At 43.5% G+C, this 22,752-nt stretch overlaps 1 protein-coding gene across 1 annotated transcript; it reads right to left on the reverse strand.

The window, feature by feature from the left end:
- Positions 1–12,628: 12,628 nt before the first annotated feature.
- LOC102137261 (olfactory receptor 4D9) lies at positions 12,629–13,579 on the reverse strand. The gene has a single exon (XM_005578867.2). It carries the CDS (start codon positions 13,577–13,579, stop codon positions 12,629–12,631), a length of 951 nt encoding a protein of 316 aa, XP_005578924.1.
- Between the last annotated feature and the right edge of the window lie 9,173 nt (positions 13,580–22,752).

Here is a 22,752-nt window from a genome sequence, read left to right on the forward strand (position 1 = left end):
CCAGCCGGCTTCTGGGTTCCTGGGTGTTGCACCTTGGCTCACCTACCTTCTTCTAAGCCTTGCTTGGGCCATCTCTAAAAATTGCTACCACTAAGTCGAAGGACATCACGAAGGCCACGCCCTGTTTGCTGATTACCTCCAAGTTCACTGCCCTCATACTGCATTTATTTAAATTAAAAATGCTTTTTGAGGCCGGGCGCAGTGGCTCACGCCGGTAATCCCAGCACTTTGGGAGGCCGAGGCGGGCGGATCACGAGGTCAGGAGATGGTGTCCATCTTGGCTAACACGGTGAAACCCCGTCTCTACTAAAAATACAAAAAAATTAGCCAGGCGTGGTGGCGGGAGCCTGTGGTCCCAGCTACTCTACTCGGGAGGCTGAGGCAGGAGAATGGTGTGAACCCGGGAGGCGGAGCTTGCAGTGAGCCGAGATAGTGCCACTGCACTCCAGCCTCGGCGACAGAGAGGGCTCCGTCAAAAAAAAAAAAAAAAAAAAAAAAGCTTGTGAAAAAATTGATCATGCACAGAATTCAGAATTCCCCATGTATTTCACAGTGATGTCTCCGTCCCATCTTTCAACGATTAGCTGTTTCTTTTGTGACCCTTCAGAAAACGTCTATGCATTCACCAGTATACATGTATATTTACTTTATAAGCCACTTGACGCTTTTTGTACAAAGGTAACACACATAGGTACCGCTCCCATTTCCTCAACAATATTCTGAAAATCTTCCTATTTCGTTCATACATCTTGGCTTATCCTTTTACTTCCTGTGTTTGGATATATCACAGTTCTTTATGCCTTTTGATGAACACTTAAATTGTATCTAGTCTTAGGAACAAGGCTGAGCAGATTTCCTTGTTTCTTGGTTTTAGATAGGGCAATATGTAAAATAATCCTAGCAAAACCTTGAACAGGCACTTACATGGGTAGCTAATTTAATGTTCACCATGACTCTATTATTATTTATCCCGTTTTACAGACGAGGAAGAGGAAGCATAGTGAGATTAAGAAATGGCCCAGGGTTACACCCCTGGTCAGGGACAGAACACAGTACCAACCCAAGCAAGAAGAGGGTTGCCTTTTTGTCTTAGAAATTTAATTGATGGCTGGGCGCTGTGGCTCACACCTGTAATCCCAGCACTTTGGCAGGCCGACGTGGAAGTATGGCTTGAACCCAGGATTTCAAAACCAGCTTGGGCAAAAAAGCGAGACGCCCTCCGCAAACCCGTCCCACCAACCTCCCTGCTGTCCCCACCAAACCCGCCACAGCTCCTTTCAAAACAGTTTGTATCAAATTACACTCACACCAATATGAAAGCCCTTGTTCCTCCTGTCTCGCTCAAATGAAAATAATCGAATTTTGAGTCAGCTAGAAATGGTATGTGTGTTTTATTGTGAGTTAGGTTGAACGTTTTTCATGTACTTAAAAGCTTCCTTTCTTCCATCTGTTCACCTCTTTTGTTCAATTTTCTAATATATATATTCTGTTAATTTGTGTTTAAATTGGTTTTTAGGCCTGGCGCAGTGGCTCACTCCTGTAATCCCAGCACTTTGGGAGGTCGAGGAAGGTGGATCATGAGGTCAAGAGATCGAGACCATCCTGGCCAACATGGTGAAACCCTGTCTCTACTAAAAATACAAAAATTACCTGGGTGTGGTGGCACACACCTGTAGTCCCAGCTACTCAGGAGGCTGAGGCAGGAGAATCATTTGAACCTGGGAGGTGGAGGTTGCGGTGAGCCGAGATCGGGCCACTGTACTCCAGCCTGGCGACACAGCGAGACTCCGTCTCTAAATAAATAAATAAATAAATAGGTTTTTAGGTGTTCTTTGTAAATTCAGATTTAGGATATATTTTGCAAATGTATCCAGACTTGCCATTTATCTTTTGATTCTATTTTTGATATTCTGTGCGATGCAGAAAGTAAACATTTTTATGAAGTCAATTTCATCATCTTTTTGGGGGTGGGTGCGGGAGAGGAGCTTTTAACATTTCCTGCCTAGAAAATACTTCCTCACTTTGAAATTATACTTCAAAAATTATGCTATATTTTCTCCTGATTGTTGTACGGTTAAACGTTTTCTAATGTTTCAACCTTTTGTCAGAGGCCTTGGAACCAGAGCAACTCCATCTCGAATAGGGGCTGGGTAAAATAGGGCTGAGACCTACTGGGCTGTATTCCTGGGAGATGAAGGCATTCTAAATCATAGGATGAGCTAGGAGGTTGGCACAAGATACAGGTCAAAAAGACCTTTCTGATAAAACAGGTTGTGGTAAAGAAGCCGGCCAAAACCCACCAAACCAGGATGGTCAGGAGAGTGACCTCTGGTGTCCTCACTGCTCATTATATGCTAATTATACTGCATTAACATGTTAAAAGACACTCCCACCAGCACCATGACAGTTTACAGATGCCATGGCAATGTCAGGAAGTTATCCTATATGGTCTAAAAAGATGAGGAACTCTCCGTTCTGGGAATTGTCCCTGACTTTCCCAGAAAACTCATGAATAATCCACCCCTCGTTTAGCATGTAATCAGGAAATGACCACAAAGATGGACAGCCAGCAGCCCTAGTGGGCTGCTCTGCCTATGGAGTAGTGATTCTTTATTCCTTTGCTTTTTTTTCTTCTTCTTTTTTCTTTTTTTTTTTGTTTTTGGTTACGGAGTCTTGCTTTGTCGCCCAGGCTGGAGTGCAGTGTCGCAATCTCGACTCACTGTAACCTCCACCTCCTGAGTTCAAGTGATTCTCCTCAGTAGCTGAGACTACAGGCATGTGCCACCACACTAGGCTAATTTTTGTATTTTTAGTAGAGACAGGGTTTCACCATGTTGGTCAGGTCGGTCTCGAACTCCTGACCTCGTGATCCACCCGCCTCGGCCTCCCAAAATGCTGGGGTTACAGGTGTAAGCCACCGTGCCCGGCCAACGCCTGGCTAATTTTAAAATTTTTTTATAGAGACAGAGTCTCGCTATGTTGCCCACTGTGGTCTCAACTTCTGGGCTCAGGCAATCCTCCTGCCTCAGCTTCTCAGAGTGCTGGGATTACAGCCATGAGCCACTACACTTAGTTTGTTATTTATATTTATTTATTTCTCTCTCCTACTCCCAGGTATTCTTAAATAAAAGATTATCACAAGAGAAGAGACAGACTGGGCTTAACTCCAAATGTGGTAGAGACAGCTGGGAATTTACAGCCAAGGAGCAGAATTGGGGTGGGGTGGGGTCAGTGGATGGAAAATTAGGAACAGGAGACATCCAGGGTAAGGGGATTCTGGGTACACTGAATTAACAGGATTCTTGCTGAGGGTGGACCAGGGTGATCAGATATCAAGGGTCAGAGGGATTCTTGATACATTGAATTAGCAGGATACTTAATAAACCTGGACTGTCTGCAAGCTGAGGATGGAACTGAGGCCAAGGTCTAGGCCTAGTGGAGAAGAGGGCTCAGAGAAGCCTGACTGGTGTTTGGTTAAGGACGGAATGTGTCAGTGCCCCAGTTGGTCCCCATTCTGTGATTGGCATGTGGTTCATGCATATCCAATTAAAAGTGTTTCTGAGAAAAAGACCTTTTTAATATTTAAAAAATTGATCTTTCTTGTGAAGTAAATTTAATTCAACCTCTTTTGTAATTGATTTTTTTTTTTTTTTGAGATGGAGTTCTTGCTCTGTCATCCAGGCTGGAGTGCAATGATGCAATCTTGGCTCACTGCAACTTCTGCCTCCCGGGTTCAAGCGATTCTCTGCCTCAGCCTCCCAAGTAGCAGGAGTTCCAGACCAGCTTGGGTAACATGATGAAATCCTATCTCTACTAAAATACAAACAATTAGCTGGGTGTGGTGGTGTGCACCTGTAGCTCCAGCTACTCAGGAGGCTGAAGAACAAGAATTGCTTGCACCTGGGAGGCAGAGGTTGCACTGAGCCAAGATTGTGCCACTGCCCTCCAGCCTAGATGACAGAGTGAGACCATTGTCTCAAAAAAAAAAAAAAAAAAAAAAGATATTAACTTTTAAAAAGTAGATAAGTCAAAGGATAAAACAATTAGAGTACAAAGTGAAGAAACACTCTTTTTAACTTTTGTTGCCAAACATCACTTCTTGTAAATCCTAATTTAACTCCTCCTGCTTTCCACTCTGTTTTAAAAAGAACATTTAAAATAAACACCACTTTGGGTACCGACAGGCTTCTGGATGTCTCTTGTGTTTTGCAAACTGCCTAAAATGAAATAGCCCCCTGCTTTGTTAAGGTATAACTTACGCACTGTAAACTGCACATATTTCAAGGATATAACTTGATGAGTTTTTTTTTTTTTTTTTTTTTTGAGACGGAGTCTCACGCTGTTGCCCAGGCTGGAGTGCAGTGGCGCGATCTCCGCTCACTGCAAGCTCCGCCTCCCGGGTTCCCGCCATTCTCCTGCCTCAGCCTCCTGAGTAGCTGGGACTACAGGCGCCCGCCACCGCGCCCGGCTAATTTTTTTTTGTATTTTTAGTAGAGACGGGGTTTCACTGTGGTCTCGATCTCCTGACCTTGTGATCCGCCCGCCTCGGCCTCCCAAAGTGCTGGGATTACAGGCTTGAGCCACCGCGCCCGGCCAACTTGATGAGTTTTGACACAGACACACTTAAACACACACACCTGTGAAACTGACGCTACAATTAGGGTAATGAGTATCTCCATTATCCCCTAAACCTCATGCTCCTGAGAACTGCAGAACTCTTGGCATATAGCTCTGTCCAAACCCCTGAACTAGACCAAACTCTCACATGGCTTCTAGCAGCATAAGGCTGTGTCCTTAGAATGACCCCAGCCCCCCCCCCCCTCCCCATTAAATGCCTGCCTGAGTAAGCTCAATACTACCAGGAGAATTTACGGTTTGTTTTACCCAAACCCTGACGATAGGCTCCTGACCTCCCTTACTTAAAGCATTTACAAAAAAGGGCTTACGATTGTGAGCATGTATCTCTCAGAACTCAGAAATGTCTTTCTTAAGGACCTGGGAGCCATTCCTTTGAAACGTAATCATCAAAAGGATGAAGCCTTTGTCTTCCGGTGTCTGTGGGAGGGCGGAACCCTAACTTGGATAATTGCCAGCTAACAGACACAGCTGGCCTCATCGCATTGCTACTGATGAACCGTTTGCAATTTTTCACTTCTCTGACTCTACTGAGACCTCACACTCGCCCATTCTTCATTCATTCTCCCTGTAAAATGCTCGAACCACCTCTGCACAAATCACAGTGGAGCCCAGCTCATTCCCCTACTGTCAGTAGTTACTGAATAAAATCTGTTTTTTTTTTTTTTTTGGCCGGGCGCGGTGGCTCACGCCTGTAATCCCAGCACTTTGGAAGGCCGAGGCGGGCGGATCACAAGGTCAGGAGATCGAGACCATGGTGAAACCCCGTCTCTACTAAAAATAGAAAAAAATTAGCCGGGCGCAGTGGCGGGCGCCTGTAGTCCCAGCTACTCGGGAGGCTGAGGCAGGAGAATGGCGAACCCGGGAGGCGGAGCTTGCAGTGAGCCGAGATCTCGCCACTGCACTCCAGCCTGGGCGACAGAGCGAGACTCCGTCTCAAAAAAAAAAAAAAAATCTGTTTTTGCTGCTTTAACTAATGTCCCGCTGTGTGTATCTTTGACGTGCCTTTGTACACCTTCCCTCCATGTTCTGCCCATACTGAGGCCAATGTCTGGTCCTGCTGCAAACCACTGACCTCTCTGGATTTCACAGTACTTTAGCTCTCATTGTTTCATCAGAGCACAACTCCTACTCAGTTAACTTACCTCCTATGATCTTCCCTTTGAAGTTCAAGCAACACAAAGCGAATTTTCTAGGCTGACTCCCAATTAACTATTAATCCATCAATAACTCAGCGAATGTCATCATTTTCAAACATTTTTAGTTTTTAAAAGGTCAGGTATTTTCTTCAGAGTAAATATTTAAAAGTATTAAGGAAAATCAGAACACAATGCATACAAGTTTTTTTTTTTTTTTTTTTTTTTCCTTTTGTGTTGAACTATAATTAGAAGTAATAGGGTATAGAGAAAAGACACTTGGAGGTCATGAATTTTGGATGCCAACCTTGCTACCTTCATAGAGCAATGGTAAAATATTTATGTTTTCAAACTCCTGCCTCAGCCTTCCAACGCGGTGGGATTGCGGGCATGAGCCACTGTACCTAGTCACGAGAAAGATTTTTAACAAAGTGTGGAAAGAATGGAGGTCTTTGTTAGCTTGGAGTTAGCTGTAACATTCAAAGATTTAGAAATTCCCAAATGTAAAGAAGGAGCAAGCAGGTTGAAATAGTCAGTTTTTCGCACCTTAAATCACAGCGGAGGGCTCCTGTCCCCAGGGACTTCTGTTAGAAGGAAGCAACCTGTTAGTAACCCTGAGGCTCAAGGGCCTCTTCTTGCCATTCCGGGATCCAGTGGAAAACGCCATCTCACCCCTGCAGATGCCATTCTGAATGTAAATGTGGTTTGTTTGTTAAACAGATTACTTGGCACCAATATATTCACAGGTCCGATTTGTCTAGAAATAAAACTTTCGTTTTGAATGTGGTGTATGCAGCACTTCACTGATACATATATTATGAAATTCTTTTTTTTTTTTTTTTTTTTGAGACGGAGTCTCGCTGTGTCGCCCAGGCTGGAGTACAGTGGCCGGATCTCAGCTCACTGCAAGCTCTGCCTCCCGGGTTTTTACGCCATTCTCCTGTCTCAGCCTCCCGAGTAGCCGGGACTACAGGCGCCCGCCACCTCGCCCGGCTAGTTTTTTGTATTTTTTAGTAGAGACGGGGTTTCACCGTGTTAGCCAGGATGGTCTCGAACTCCTGACCTCGTGATCCGCCCGTCTCGGCCTCCCAAAGTGCTGGGATTACAGGCTTGAGACACCGCGCCCGGCCATGAAATTCTAAAAAGATGAAATCTATGATAGATCCATATTAGTACATTTGACTCAGGCCCAGAGGTGCCAGTTCTGAGAAGACCTTGGTCTGGCTGGAGGATTAAAATTGGATTTCTCATGAGGCTAACGGAGCTTAAGCCTTGTAGCCCCTTATTTGTGGAGCCCAAGGCCCTGGGAAGACCCCTAGCAATATGCTCACATGGTCACATGTTTTGTAGAGCTTGCAATAGTAAAATATTATAACCACAATCAGCTAGGGCTCCTGTTTCTACTCTGACCTCCCTTCCATCACAATTCTTATTTTGGTGGCTTTAGAGAGGTCACAGGCATTTTGTGGATCTTGTTAAGGTGGGGTTGGGTTAGGATACACTTATTTTGGATCTAGCAGCATGCATTTATGTGATTTGCAGTCACTTCTGTACATTAACATCAAGATTTTCATAGGTCAGTAAATGATAGAAGTAGGATTAAAATTGAGTTTGACATTCATATGCTTAACAGTTAATCAATAAGCCTTAGATACCTTTACTTGAAGGTATGCTAATGTCTTCCCAGTCAACTTCCAACATTTGACCCCAGTTCCTAGCTTCCTACCTGGCTCCAACGCTTTCCGTTCCTTTCTTGGTTTTTCTTTTTTCTTTTTTGGTTACTGCCCTGCCCATACAGTGCTCTCCTTCCACACTGAACTTTGCTGGACCATGTCTGTGCCCCTGCTCTTCCTCGGCCCCAGATGGCCTCAACCAATTATATTTATGCTGGTCCTTATTCCATTTTTATTACTTTAAATTGAAATATTAGCAACAGGCCAGGCACAGTGGCGCAGACCTGTAACCCTAGCACTTGGGGAGGCCAAGGTGGGTGAATCACTTGAGTCAGGAGTTTGAGACCAGCCTGGTCAACATGGTGAAACTTCGTCTGTACTAAAAATCTAAAAATACAAAAATTAGCAGGGTGTGGTGGCAGGTGCCTGTAATCCCAGCTTCTCCAGAGCCTGAGGCAGGAGAATCGCTTGATCCCGGGGATGCAGAGGTTGCAGAGAGCCAAGATCATGCCACTGCTCTCCAGCCTGAGTGACAGAGCGAAACTCCGTTTAAAACAACAAGAAGGCCGGGCGCGGTGGCTCACGCCTGTAATCCCAGCACTGTGGGAGGCCGAGGTGGGCAGCTCATGAGGTCAGGAGATTGAGACCACCCTGGCTAACACGGTGAAACCCTTTCTCTACTAAAAAATACAAAAATTAGCCGGGCGTGGTGGCGCATGCTTGTAGTCCCGGCTGAGGCTGGAGAATCGCTTGAACCCAGGAGGCGGAGGTTGCAGTGAGCCGAGATTATGCCACTGCACTCCAGCCTGGGTAACAGAGCGAGACTCCATCTCAAAACAAACAAACAAACAAACAAAATGACAACAAAATGCAATACCAGCATCAAGGAAGGTAAAATAAAACTGAAAACAAGAAAGATATTGATGACTAAGGGGTTGATGATTATCATCAGTTCATGGAGTGTTTAGGATTATTCAGTGCTCTGGCTGGGCTCGGTGGCTTACACCTGTAATACTAGCACTTTGGGAGGCCAAGGCAGGCAGATTGCTTGCGGCCAGGAGTTCGAGACCAGCCTGACCAACATGGCAAAACCCTCTCTCTAGTAAAAAAAAAAGTACAAAAATTAGCCGGGCGTGGTGGTACACGCCTGTAATCCCAGCTACTCAGGAGGCTGAGGCAGGAGAGTTGTTTGAACCTGGGAGGCAGTGTTTCAGTGAGCTGAGATCATGTCACTGCACTCCAGCTTGGGCAACAGAGTCTGGATCCAGCTGAAAACTAATTTGTGTCTATATTAGCATTTTCATACTTGGGGAAAGATATCCAATATTGGAAAATAATTCAGAACATTTTTGAGTGGTGGAAATAGAACACAGGGAATGTCAATCAGCAAAGAAGAGAACATTGGTTTCATTTTTGTTTAACTTTTATTTTAGGTTCAGTGGGTACATGTGTAGGCTTGTTACATGAGTAAATTGTGTGTTGCTGGGGTTTGGTGTACAAATGATTTTGTCACCCAGATAGTGAGCATAGTACCTAATAGGTAGTTTTTTGACCCTCATACTCTTCCCACCCTCCTCCCCTCAAGTAGGCCCCAGTGTCTATTGTTCCCATCTTTGTGTCCATGTGTAAATCAATGGTTAGCTTTCACGTATAAGTGAGAACATGTGGTATTTGATTTTTTGTTCCTGCATTAATTTGCTTAGGATCATGGCCTCCAGCTGCATCCATGTTGCTGTAAAGGACAAAAATTCATTTTTAAAAATGGCTGCATAGTACTCCATGGTATATAATGTATCACATTTTCTTCATCCAGTCCACCATTGATGGCCACCTAGGCTCATTCCTGGTCTTTGCTACTGCGAACATACAGGTGCATGTGTCTTTTTGTTAGAATAATTTATTTTCTTTTGGGTATATACCCAGCAATGGGATTGCTGTGTCAAATGGTAGTTTTGGAGAACATTCATTGCTAAAGGAGCTTCTGCATTAATAAAACTTGTTTACAACAAGCCCATGAAAAGTTTGGGAATAAGTGAGAGTTGCCTTCTATGACGATTGTCTTCTTGGCCAATCTTCTTTGGGCACTCTACCCTAATGTTCTATCTCATGGGACCCAGTCCTTCTAGTCTACTGTCATCCTAATCCCAGGGTTTACTCTGATCATTTCGCTCTTCCTTTAAGTTAAGAAAAAATTTCCCCCATCTCCTTCATTCTGGTTTGGTTCTCTGTGTGTTCTAAGGGTCTAGTCATATTTCCAGCAAACTTTTTCTTTTTTTTTGAGACAGGGTCTAACTCTTTCGCCCAGGCGGGAGTGCAGTGGGGCATTCATGGCTCACTGCACCCTTGACTTCCCTGGGCTCAAGTGATCCTCCCACCTCAGCCTCCTGAGTAGCTAGGACTACAGGCGTATGACACCATGCTCTGGTAATTTTTATATTTTTTGTAGAGATGGGGTTTTTCCATGTTGCCCAGGCTGGTCTGAAACTCCTGAGCTCAAGCAATCCACCCTCCCCGACCTCCCAAGGTGCCGGGATTACAGGCATGAGCCACCGCACCCAGCCCTGTCGCAAACATTTTTATGTATTAAGAGAATCCTTTTAGAGACAAAGTCTTAATCTTTGTAATGTAACCCAATTGTGATTTCTTAGCAGTGAATCTCACATATGGAAGAGATCACTACAGTTCATTCTTCATATTTTCTTCTTTCTGGGAGCAGAGTTTGATTTCATTCTCCAAGCTCCCTTGCAGTTAGGTGAGGCTATGTGACCAAGGGCTGACCAATGAATGTGGTCATAAGTAGTTCACTCCACTTCCAGGACTGTCCCATGAAGACACACCCTTCCCTTCCCCATACTTCTTTTTTTTTTTTTTTGAGATAGAGTTTCGCTCTTTTTGCCCAGGCTGGAGTGCAATGGCACGATCTCGGCTCACCGCAACCTCCGCCTCCCGGATTCAAGCGATTCTCCTGCCTCAGCCTCCCAAGTAGCTGGGATTACAGGCATGTGCCACCACCCTGGCTAATTTTGTATTTTTAGTAGATACAGGGTTTCTCCATGTTGGTCAGGCTGGTCTTGAACTCCCGACCTCAGGTGATCCACCTGCCTCGGCCTCCCAAAGTGCTGGGATTACAGGCGTGAGCTACTGTGCCCGGCGCCTTCCCCATAATTCTTAATTATCTCTCCCTTTCTCTATCTGCTGGCTGCGTGAACAGGACTATGAGGATCTAGAGAATGTGGAGCCCAAGACAGCACGAACATGTCCAGGCGAGGTGTCTCATGCCTGTAATTCTAGCATTTTGGGAAGCTGAGATGGAGGGATCATTTGAGCCCAAGAGTTTGAACCAGCCTGGGCAACTTAGTGAGACCTCATCTCTACGAAAAAAAAAAAAACAAAAAAACAAAATTAGCCAGACATGGTGGTGCATGTCTGTAGTCCCAGCTATTCAAGAGGCTGAGGCAGGAGAATCACTTATTCTTAATTCTCTCTCCCTTTCTCCATCTGCTGGATCATGGACAGGATTCTGAGAATCTAGAGAATGTGGAGCCCAAGACGGAGGAAACCTGCATTTCTGAATGACAGTGTGGCACTGAGCCCTGTTTCCGCAGATCAGCATTGGTCTGTGACATGAGTAAGAAGTAAACTGTTGTTGTGGCTAACTGCTTAGACTGTGGATGCTTTCGTTGCAATGGTTGGCCTACTCTGATTGATAAATGTGTGCCAGCTGCTTTGGCTTGAGCTTTATCATAGTGGGGATCACAGGACAGTGAAGTCAATAGATCTTAGCAGAATATCAGTTGGATTGTCAGAGAAATCTCCTAGCATTATCCTTGTCTCTTTCACAACAGAGACTGGCAAATTCTCAGGTTCACTGATTAAACGATCCTGCTTTTTATACCCTTTCTTTACCTTTTAATAGATTGAGTGGCACAGGTAAAGGAGTGGTGAGATCCCTATGTACAGAAACAATGGGAAATTTGGGTCTGGCTAATCCTGCTATATAATGGGCAGTCAGTTGCTTCCCATGTGAGAACTTGGCATCTGCCTTTGCTCATTTTTTTCCCACACAATCAAAGGAGCTGTCCACAGCCTCAACAGTGATTCTTCTTTATGAACACTCTCACTAACTGCATTATCTCCTTCTCCTAGGAGGAAACTATGTCCTTGAAGTGAATTGGGGATTCTCTCTCCTCAACAGAAATCATGGGCTCGCATTGTTCAGGTGGTCATAAATGGAGTTATTCTTCCCAACTTTTCTTTTAAAGGTCCAGTGCCAATATTCACCCCAAGAGTGTATTACACCATGGCTACACTGAGTTCATGGTTGCACAAATGTGGCACAATCTCGCTTCATTGTCTTCCTTTGCACATGCTGGTTTCTTTTTGTCTTTTCTTTTTTTTTTGACAGGGTCTTGATCTGTCGCCCAGGCTGGAGTGCAGTAAAGTGAACATGGCTCACTGCAGTCTCAACCTCTTCTGCCTCAGTCTCTCGAGTAGCTGGGACTACAGGCATGCACTATTATGTCTGGCTAATTTTTATTTATTATTATTATTATTATTATTTTTGAGATAGAGTCTTGCTCTGTTGCCCAGGCTGGAGTGCAGTGGTGCAATCTCGGCTCACTGCAAGCTCAGCCTCCCAGGTTCATGCCATTCTCCCGCTTCAGCCTCCCCAGTAGTTGGGACTACAGGCGCCCACCACCATGGCTGGCTAATTTTATTTTTGTATTTTTAGTAGAGACAGGGTTTCACTGTGTTAGCTAGGATGGTCTCGATCTCCTGACCTCGTGATCTGCCTGCCTCAGCCTCCCAAAGTGCTGGGATTACAGGCATGAGCCACCACGCCCAGCCTGTTTATATTTTTTAAAAAGTATTTTGGGTTATGCCTCCAGGAAGGTGACTACATGTAATCTTTTTGCAGCAATCTGAAGACCAGTACTTTCAGGCATATAGTGTATGTTCTATAAAAATTTGTGGAATGAATAATTGAAAGTGAGTAGGGAAAGACTTGAACGGATTTTGTCTTAAAGCAGTATCATCCACGTGGTCCCCAGCACATACTATCGAACAACTTCTTTTAGGACTCGATGGTAGCTGTAGGTATCTCTTTATTTTGGGCATGAACATGCTCTTTTCCCATTTTGAGAAAGCGAAATTTAATGTCTATTTTAAAATATGGGTACTATCTTATCCTTGTTGAGTTAAAACTCTTTCTGATTGTCCTAGCCGTTTCTTTAGTTTCCTCATGGCCAACTTCATTTCCTGATTCCTCAGCGTGTAGATTACAGGATTGAGCAAAGGAGAGATGACAGTGAAGGTGACAGAGATGGCGGTGTCTGTGGGGAGGGCAGTGAAGGGCCGGGCATAGACATAGATGCAGGGCACGAAATGCAGGGTTACCACAGTGATGTGGGAGGTGCAGGTGGAGATGGCTTTCCTCCTGCCTTCCCCAGTGTGAGACCTCAGCATCATCAAGATGACCATGTAAGATACGAGGAGAAAGAAGAATATAAACCAACTGACTAACCCATTGTTTGAAATCATCAGGAGCTCCAGAGTGAAGGTGTCAGTGCAGGCAAGTTTGAGGACCTGGGGAACATCGCAGTAGAAAGTGTCAAGAACATTGGGTCCACAGAAAGGGAGTGGGAGCAATAGAGAAATCTGTGCTATGGAGTGGACAAAGCCCCCCACCCAGGAAGCCACGATGAGGGCTGTGCATCGTCCCCTACTCATGATGGTCATATAGTGCAGGGGCTTGGAGATGGCTATGTAGCGGTCAAACGCCATCACGGAGAGAGAAAAAACGTCTGCTCCCCCAAGAAGGTGGAAGAAGAACATCTGAGTGACACAGCCACTGAACGAGATGGTTTTTCTCTCTGATAGAAGATCAATCAGGACCTTAGGAGCTGTGATGGAGGAAAAGCAGATGTCAAGAACAGACAGGTTGCGGAGCAGGAAGTACATGGGCGTGTGAAGGTGAGATTCACAGGTAACTGTAACCATGATGAGGAGGTTTCCCATCAGAGTTGTCATGTACACCAAAAACAGCAAGATAAATAAGATCCAGCTCAGTTCTCGGGACTGAGTAATTCCCAGAAAGATAAATTCTTTCACTCTGGTGTCATTTCCCTGATCCATTGAATCACAGATCCTTTATCAGGTTCATCTCTGGAAGAAATAATAGTGCAGTTAAATTATATTAACATGTCCTAAAATCTAGTGTGGTCTTTTAAGTTTTGGCTTAGAATTAGGAGGAAGTTCTTTTCTCTGTGCACTCGCTGTGTCTGCAAGTCACTATGCCACCACTGGATGAAAGATTACCCAAGTTTTTGATTCAGTCATCCAAGGAGACAAGGTTCTCTCATGGCTGCTGCTGAAACAGAGGTTGCAAGTCTGTGAATCTATTCAATTGTACTTTCACTATAAAATCTGACACCTAAAGTAATAAATAATAGGAAGAAATCTGAATATATTAAGAATTTCTGTTCATAAAGGCATCATTATAAGGGTAACCTGCAAATAGAGCAGGATATTTACAATACGTTTATCTGAGAAATGACTCATGTTCAGAATATACAAAGAGCCTCTACAAATCAGTAAAAAAGCTGGATGACCCAACCTCAAAATGGCAAAAGGTTGAAACCAATACTTCACAAAAGGGATATCCAAATGCCAATTTAACTTCATTAGTTAGAGCAATAAGCCACAATATACACACCAGAATGGCTAAATTGAAAAAGATAAAAACTGAAAAGATGAAAAAGTGGTGGTGAAGATGTGGAACAATTGGAGCTCTAATACGCTGCTAGTGGGTGTGTAAAATTGGTATAACCACTTTGCTATTTGAATATCTCTGCTAAGACTGTATATAGATATAGTTTTATATATGCATAGGAGGATATCTATATATCTACATGTATGATGATATATCTCTTTTAAAGGATCTATCTGTATGTCATTACCTATATATCTGCTAAGTACATATTTCTGCTTCTAGGAAATATGTACATATGTTCATCAAAAGACATGTCTTAGAATATTCATAGCAGCACTGTTATTTTTTATTTTTATTTTTTGAGACTGTCACCCAGGCTGGAGTGCAGTGGTGAGCTTATAGCTCACTGTAGCCTCTAACTCCTGGGCTCAAGCGATCCTCCCACCTCAGCCTCCCTAGTTGCTGGGACTTACAGGTGCCTGTCACTACACCTGAATAATTTTTTTCTTTTTTTCTTTTTCTTTTTTTTAAGCTGGAATAATTTTTAACTTTTTTTAATAGAGTTGGGGTCTCCCTATGTTACCCAGGCTGGTCTCAAACTCCTGGCCTCAGGTGATCTTCCTACTTTGTCCTCTTAAGGTGCTGAGATTACAAGCATGAGCCACCACACCTGACCAGTAGCACTGATTATAATTTCTTCAAACTGGAAAATGACTCAGAAACCCATCAACAGTAGAAAAGATAAACAAATTGTGTTACATTCACACAATACTATACAGCAATGAGAATGATTTACACTATACATAATAATGTAAGTGAATCCCAGAAACATAATGTCATGCTGAATAATCCAGCGACCAAAGAGTATGCACTCTTCCATTTTATTCATATGTACAAAACTGAAGGGAGCCTAAGGGAGGCTTCTGGGCGCTGGTAATATTCTGTTTCTTGATCTGGGTGCTGGTTTACACCAGTAGTCATATTCCGCTGGTGTAAAAACATTCATTGAGTTGGCGGGGCGTGGTGACTCATGTAATCCAGCACTTTGGGAGGCCGAGGCGGGTGGAGGCCTGGCCAACATGGTAAAACCCCGTCTCTACTAAAAATACAAAAATTAACTGGGCGTGGTGGCATGTGCCTGTAGTTCTAGCTACTTGGGAGGTTGAGGCAGGAGAATCACTTGAACACAGGAGGTGGAGGTTGCAGTGAGCTGAGATCATGTCACTGCACTCCAGCCTGGTGACAGAGCGAGACTCTGTCTCAAAAAAAAAAAAAAAAAAGAAATTCATTGAGCTGTATATGTATGTGCATTTTTCTGTATGTTAACATATTATACTTCAGTATAAAGTTTTAAATAGCAAACATATAACATTTATCATTTATAACACTTTAATCTCATGGTTAAAGAATGAATTACATTTAAAGCAAAACTTAATGGACAACTCACTTTTATAACAGTTATTTTTATAGTTACATGGTTATAGTCTTCACCAGCTATCATCTGAGAGTAACCTTTTTGTTGTGTTGTTTTTTTGAGACAGGATTTCACTTCCATTGCCTAGGCTGGAGTGCAGTGGTGCAATCGTGGCTCGGTGCAATCGTGGCTCACTGCAACCTCCGCTTCCTGGGCTCAATTGATCCTCCCACCTCAGCCTCCCCAGTAGCTGGGACTACAGGCTATGCCACCATGCCTGGCTAATTTTTTTGTATTTTTATAAAAAGACTGGGTTTCACCATGTTGCTCAGGCTGGTCTCAAACTCCTGGGCTCAAGTGATCCACCTGTCTGGACCTCCCAAAGTGCTGAGATTACAGGCAGGGGCCACTGTGACCATCCCAAGAGTTACCATTTTATTTTTTACTCACATATGGATTTTAGGTGTTCTTAAACTTTTGTGTTATGTAGGTGACCCTGGGTCCACATGTAGTTCTTTCTCTGATTCTGGCTTTAATTTCTCTATTTTTTTTTTTTTTTTCCATTTTACTCTTCTAAACTTAGGGAAAAAAAGTCCTTAAAAGACTATGCTTCCCTAAGCAGCACTCTTTCTTTTACTCACGCGGAAAAATGAGAGCTGTCTTTCCCATTCCCTTGGTATTTATTCAGATTCTCTCAATCACCCCCTAAGGTGTTTATGTCAACAACATGGGGGTGGCAAGAATAGGGGTTCAGAATAATCACCACAGATTTCAAGTCTCCAGAATCCTTGAAGGAAGAACTCCCTACACTGTACTTACCAGGGCTGGAAAGTGAAGCAATCATCTAAGAAGGCACCTTTGGTTAATCTGGAATGTAGACACGTATTTTAGTAAATGACAGCAGCCCACTCTAGGAACTTTCTTTTGGATATTGCAATGATCAGTCGATGGTTTTCAAATCTTCTGCTCAGGAAACCGCTGTGACAAGCCTAAGAGTGTCCTGTATCACCTGTCCTCTCTTTCCCTCCCCTATTTCTTTCTCCTGTTCTTTACTTTTTTCTATATTCTTTCTTATTTCCTTCCTCTATGTATGATTTCCATAACACAAAGGTGGTCTTTTTGAGGGAAAGGTGACTCAAATTAGATTCTTTTCTTAAGAAGTTTACAGTTAAGATAGAAAGAGTGGGCTGAGCGCAGTGGCTCATGCCTGTAATTCTGGCACTTTGGGAGGCCAAGGCAGGAGGATCACCTGAGGTCAGGAGTTCGAGACCAACCTGGCCAACATGGTGAAACCCCGTCTCTACTAAAAATACAAAAATTAGCTGGGCTTAATGGTGTGTGCCTGTAATCCCAGCTACTCTGGAGGCTGAGGCAGTAGAATCACCTGAATCTGGGAGGCAGAGGTTGGGGTGAGCTGAGATCATGCCACTGCACTTCAGCCTGGGCAGCAGAGCAAAACTCCATCTCAAACAAAACAAAACAAAACAAAACAAAAATATAAATTAAATTAATTTTTGTGTGCAGTTGTAAATATAGATATTTATATTATAAACCTATACTGGAAGAATATACACCATAATCCTCAATAAGAAATCCAGTCATCCAACTATCAAACCCCAGGACTTCCATGCAATTTTCAAGGTCTCAGCATTGTAGAAATGTGGGCAGAACGATGGAACTCTGCTTTGCTAATTTTTTGTTTGCTTTTAGAGAACACTTATGGGGTGATTCTCATGTGTTATACCAACTGCTTCATTTTATCTTATTTTATTATTATTATTTTTGAGATGGAGTCTTGCCCTTGTTGCCCAGGCTGGAGTGCAGTGGCATGATCTCAGCTCACTGCAACCTCCGTGTCCCGGGTTCAAGCATTTCTCCTGCCTCAGCCTCCCAAGTAGCTGGGATTATAGACGCCTGCCACCACGCTCGGCTAATTTTTGTATTTTTAGTAGGGATGGGGTTTCACTATGTTGGCCAGGCTGGTCTCGAACTCCTAACCTCAGTTGATCTGCCCTCCTCGGCCTCCTAAAGTGCTGGGGTTACAGGAGTGAGCCAACGTGCCCGGCCTCCAACTGCTTCATTGTATCTGTTTCAGAATATGTAATATTCAGGTGAAATAGATATTATTATCCTGATTTTATAGATGAGGAAACTGAGGCACAGAAAGATTAAGTAACTTGCTTAAGGTCTCACAACTAGTAGAACTTTGTCTCAAACCAAGATTTGTCTTATTTCAAAGACTGACGCTCTTACCTACTTCAACTACACTTCTTCCTGATGTTGATCAGTCCTTCCCAGAAGATGCTGCAAAAGAAAGCGTTCACAAAAATTTTTAGCAAATCAAGTGAAAGTAGTATGAGTATAAGGTGGAGCTGTTAGAAGCCAGGATATGGCAAGCGAGAGGTATGGCTGGGAGTGACTTAGCGTGAGGTATGTCAGAGGTGACTTTGAAAAAAAAAAAAGCAGAGTATGAAGAATCAGACTTTGCGGTATTTAGATACATTTTCACAAAGAACCTGCATCAACCACATAGTGTTCCAATGGCAAGGTACAGAAATGAGTTGTGAGCAACGTTATCTCAAACGTGAACTCCCCTTGAAAATAATAGACTGATAGGTTCCTATGGATTGTGTGTGTGTGTGTGTGTGTGTGTGTGTGTGTGTGTGTGTTTGAGACAAGGTCTTGCTCTGTCACCCAGGCTAGAGTGCGGTGGCATGATCATGACTCACTGCAGCCATGAACTTCTGAGATCAAGCAATCCTTCTGCCTCATCCTCCCAAAATGCTGATATTACAGGTGTTAGCCACTATGTCCCCCTAGAGGGTGTCTTTTACAGAGGGGGAAGGATACTTTGAAAGTATAGAATTATGCACAATGCATTGAAACACATGCACAATAAAGAGTGGGTGGGGCCGGGCGTGGTGGCTCACACCTGTAAACCCAGCACTTTAGGAGGCTGAGGCTGGCGGATCACTTGAGGTCATGAGTTCGAGACCAGCCTGGCCAACATGGTGAAACCCTGTCTCTATTAAAATACAAAAATTAGCTGGGCATGGTGCTGCGTGCCTGTAATCCCAGCTACTTGGGAGGCTGAAGCAGGAGAATCACTTGAACCTGGGAGGCAGAGGTTGAAATGAGCTGAGATCACACCATGGCACATCAGCCTGGGCAACATCGAGACTCCATCTCAAAAAAAAAAAAAAAAAAAAGCAGGTGGGGAAATGAATAAAAATACAGTTTCATGTGTTTTTGCAAGGTCACAAAAAAGATAATGAGGATTTCTTAAAAATCACCTCAAAGGGGACCCTTCTTTGGAAACAAGCTTATCAAGTATCTTGGATAAAGTCTGCAAACTGAGGGATCCCCCCCATACCCCAGGATCCCACTGAGCAAATTCTTCCTCATTCTCTACATTAAGTTGACTTTCTAGGATGCTCCACGTATCATGGTTTTCTCTTTTCCAATTTTGAAAATCCCTTACTCCTGATTGAATCCCTGAAACTTTTATTAGAAGCATTCATATTCAGTGGCACATTAAGGCACAGATAATCCAGTCATGAAAACATCTTACTCAAAGCCTCCAAAATTTCATTCCCAGCCAAGAGGCAAAACTGCATCTACTAAACTCAGGAATTACTGCCTTTAAAAGCTGTTTTTTCTATTCAGTCATCCTCCTGAGAGCTGGTAATGTCAGCACCTTCTCAAATACCTTTAATGAACTTTGAACCTCAATATCTCAACAAGTAAAATACAGCCACATTTCCTGAAGCCAACTGACCGTCTTCGTATATTTTGCAAGCCATACTTTCCCTCTTTCCAATAGTGAAAAACGACCTCTTTTCTTTGCTTCTTAAGAGTCTTGGCTTCTATAGGAACATTCTACACATTTGCAGCATTTCTCAAAATTCAGCATGAACAGCTTTTCAGTTTCAGAAGTTCATAGGCACTAATACTAACTGCTGGTTTATTCTTCAAGTGGGAAATTGATCCTCTTATGATGCTCCAGCTGCGTTTTAGAAGAAATAGGTACTGGGGAAATTCTCTGTTTAATGTAAAGCTTACCTCAAGGTGAGTGATTTCGTTATCTTCTTTCCTCAGATGGGAAAAGGCAACCTCAGGTAATTACAGTATTCTGACTCTTTTCTGCCTTATTACATTTTGGCCACCTGTATTAGTCTCTCAGCGACAAGCCCAAGATAGGAATTAGCAAAGGGAATATTGTTAGGCAGGAATGTGGAAGCTCAGTGGCCAACACAATACACTACAATACAACTCAGGAGTTCCTGTGGGAGTCATTAAAGTGTCACCAAGTGCTCTCTCTCTTTTGTTCTCTCTCCCTCTTTCTCATTTTTTCTCTGTTCCCTCTCATACATACATGCAGACGCCCCAGTGCACTCAGGACATACCCTTTCCTCTAGAGGAAACACGTGAGACAGTGCATTTTCCCATTGGCCCAGGAAGAAAGTGTTTTGTTAAACCACACCAATGACTGTGCAGTCTTCCTCTTGACCAAAGTCACTTTGCCTGCAATCAGCTAGGAAATGAAACTTCAATAAATAAAAGAGTAGCGATGAAAAATTCAAAACTCTGTGGCTACTGTCAGAGCAGCTCTCAGAGACTGTGTAGATTTATGTAAGCATTTTTCTATTTAATTAATTAATTAATTTAGTTTCTGAGATGCAGTTTTGCTCTTGTTGCCCAGGCTGGAGTTCAATGGTGTGATCTTGGCTCACTGCAACCTCTGCCTCCCAGGTTCAAGTGATTCTCCTGCCTCAGCCTCCCAAGTGGCTGGGATTACAGACACCTGCCACCACACCCGGCCAGCTTTGTATTTTTAGTAGAAATGGGGCTTCACCATGTTGGTCAGGCTGTTCCTGACCTCAGGTGCTGCAACTGCCTTTGCCTCCCAAAGTGCTGGGATTATGAGCTTGAGCCATAGCGCCCGGCCATATTTTCTGTTTAAAGCAACATGTACGTTGTCCCAGGACAGTTTTTTTTTTTTTTTAATACAGTGTCTCACTCTGTTGTCCAGGCTGGAGTTGTACTGTGGCATGATCCCAACTCACTGCAATCTCTGCCTCCTGGGTTCAAGTGATCTTCCTGTCTCAGCCTCCCAAGTAGCTGGGATTACAGGCACGAGCCACTATGCCCAGTTAATTTTTGTATTTTTAGTAGAGATGCGATTTCACCATGTTGGCCAGGCTGGTCTTGAACTCTTGGCCTCAAATGATCCTCCTGCTTTGGCCTCCCAAAGGGCTGAGATTACAGGCATGAGCCACTGTGCCCTGTCAGCCCCTACAGTTATTTCAACCTACATCTCTGAAATGTATAGCTCACTTCACATCTAGGGACAGCTCTTGATATTCATCAACTCAGTTACTTCATAATTATTTTACGTTATTTTTTCATGCTTACCCAGAGATATTCATTATGAAAACATTTGATTTGGGGAGCGCATATACAAATGAGCAGTTTGAAAACCACGTGTGTCTCCAGAGTCAGTTGACTTTTCTACAGTTCTTAGCAGCAGAGCTTAAAAAATAGTGAAAGCATGAAAGCATACAACAATCATTTCACAATGTATACGTATAATAAAACATCACATTGTACTGTGCACTGTCAATATGTATAATTTTTATTTATCTATGGCAGCTGCTTGGGATGCTGAGGCAGGAGAATTGCTTGAACCCAGGAGGCAGAGGTTGCAGTGAGCCAAGATCACACCACTGCACTCCAGTCTAGGTGACAGAGCAAGACTCCATCTCAAAAACAAAACAAAACAAAATAAAAAAGTAAAAACTAGGCCGAGTGCGGTGGCTCACGCCTGTAATCCTAACACTTTGGGAGGCTGAGGTGGGCAGATCACCTGAGGTCAGGAGTTTGAGGCTAGCCTGGCCAACATGGTGAAACCCCATCTCTATTAAAAATACAAAAATTAGCCGAGTGTGGTGGTGGGCGTCCGTAATCCCAGCTACCTAGGAGGCTGAGACAGGAGAATTGTTGGAACCCAGGACATGAAGCCTGCAGTGAGCCGGGATCACACCACTGTCTCCAGCTTAGGTGACAGAGCGAGACTCCATCTCAAAAAACGAACAACAAAACAAACAAAAACTAGTAAAAACTAGTTTAAGTGGGAAAAATGCTACACAACTTGTGATTTTATGTCACTGTAGATACTTGTTTGTGTGATCAGATGCAATTGCTTTTTCTGTCCTGACTTATTGAATCAGCTTATGTTGCATGTTTAGACACGGTCATGAGGAAGTCAACTCTTGGCAATGATATGCCAAGAGTTCCTGGGTTCTTGATCTCTTGGGATTCTGCTTCTGAGTCAGGCCCTACAGATCTGTGGTGTCATCTGATTCTGATATAGAGATAAAAAATTGATCTGAGTGAGTCACAAGAGTTAGGAAGAAAAGAAAAGGGCAAAGGACAGATTGGCATGAAATGGGCTATTAAGTGGCTTGTAGTGTGTATTTTTTCATAGGCGATTTCATAAAGAAAAGCCTAGGGACTCTTGAGACCAAACCTACTTGGGCAAACATAGCAGGACCCTATGAATTGATTTGGCAAGTGTGACTTTTTATTAGAATCTGTTTGCTTGCAGAAGTAAGTTAATATTGTAAGAAGTTAGAGTTTGTCGATCAGGTGAAAGGAAGTGGCAAACATTTGAGCCAGTTAGTTCATGAATGCTTATAGGGCCAGGCAGGATCCAATGAGAGACTTAGGTAAAGTTTGTCTTCAACATTCACTATCCTTCAACATTCGTTATCCTTTGGCTAATTTACTCTCCTTGGGCTCTCTGTTCCATCCCATGGGGCCTGTCCTCTTGGCTACTCTGAAAGCCAGGGTTTATTTTTGACCCATTATTTTCTTTTGATATTAAATTCTCCTGTACTGTTTCTCTCATTAGCTTAAGGGTGACTTTTTTTTTTCTTCTTTTTTTCTTGAGACAGAGTCTCACACTGTTGCCCAGGCTGGAGTGCAGTGGCACAATCTTGGCTCACTGCAACCTCCGCCTCCCAGGTTCAAATGATTCTCCCGCTTCAGCCTCCTGAGTAGCTGGGATTACAGGTGCCTACCACCACGCCCGGCTATTTTTTTGTGTGTGTTTTTAGTAGAGATGGGGTTTTACCATGTTGGGCAGGCTGGTCTTGAACTCCCGACCTCAGGTGATCCACC

This window comes from Macaca fascicularis, chromosome 14, assembly GCF_037993035.2.
Source record: "Macaca fascicularis isolate 582-1 chromosome 14, T2T-MFA8v1.1".
Lineage (NCBI taxonomy): Eukaryota > Metazoa > Chordata > Mammalia > Primates > Cercopithecidae > Macaca > Macaca fascicularis.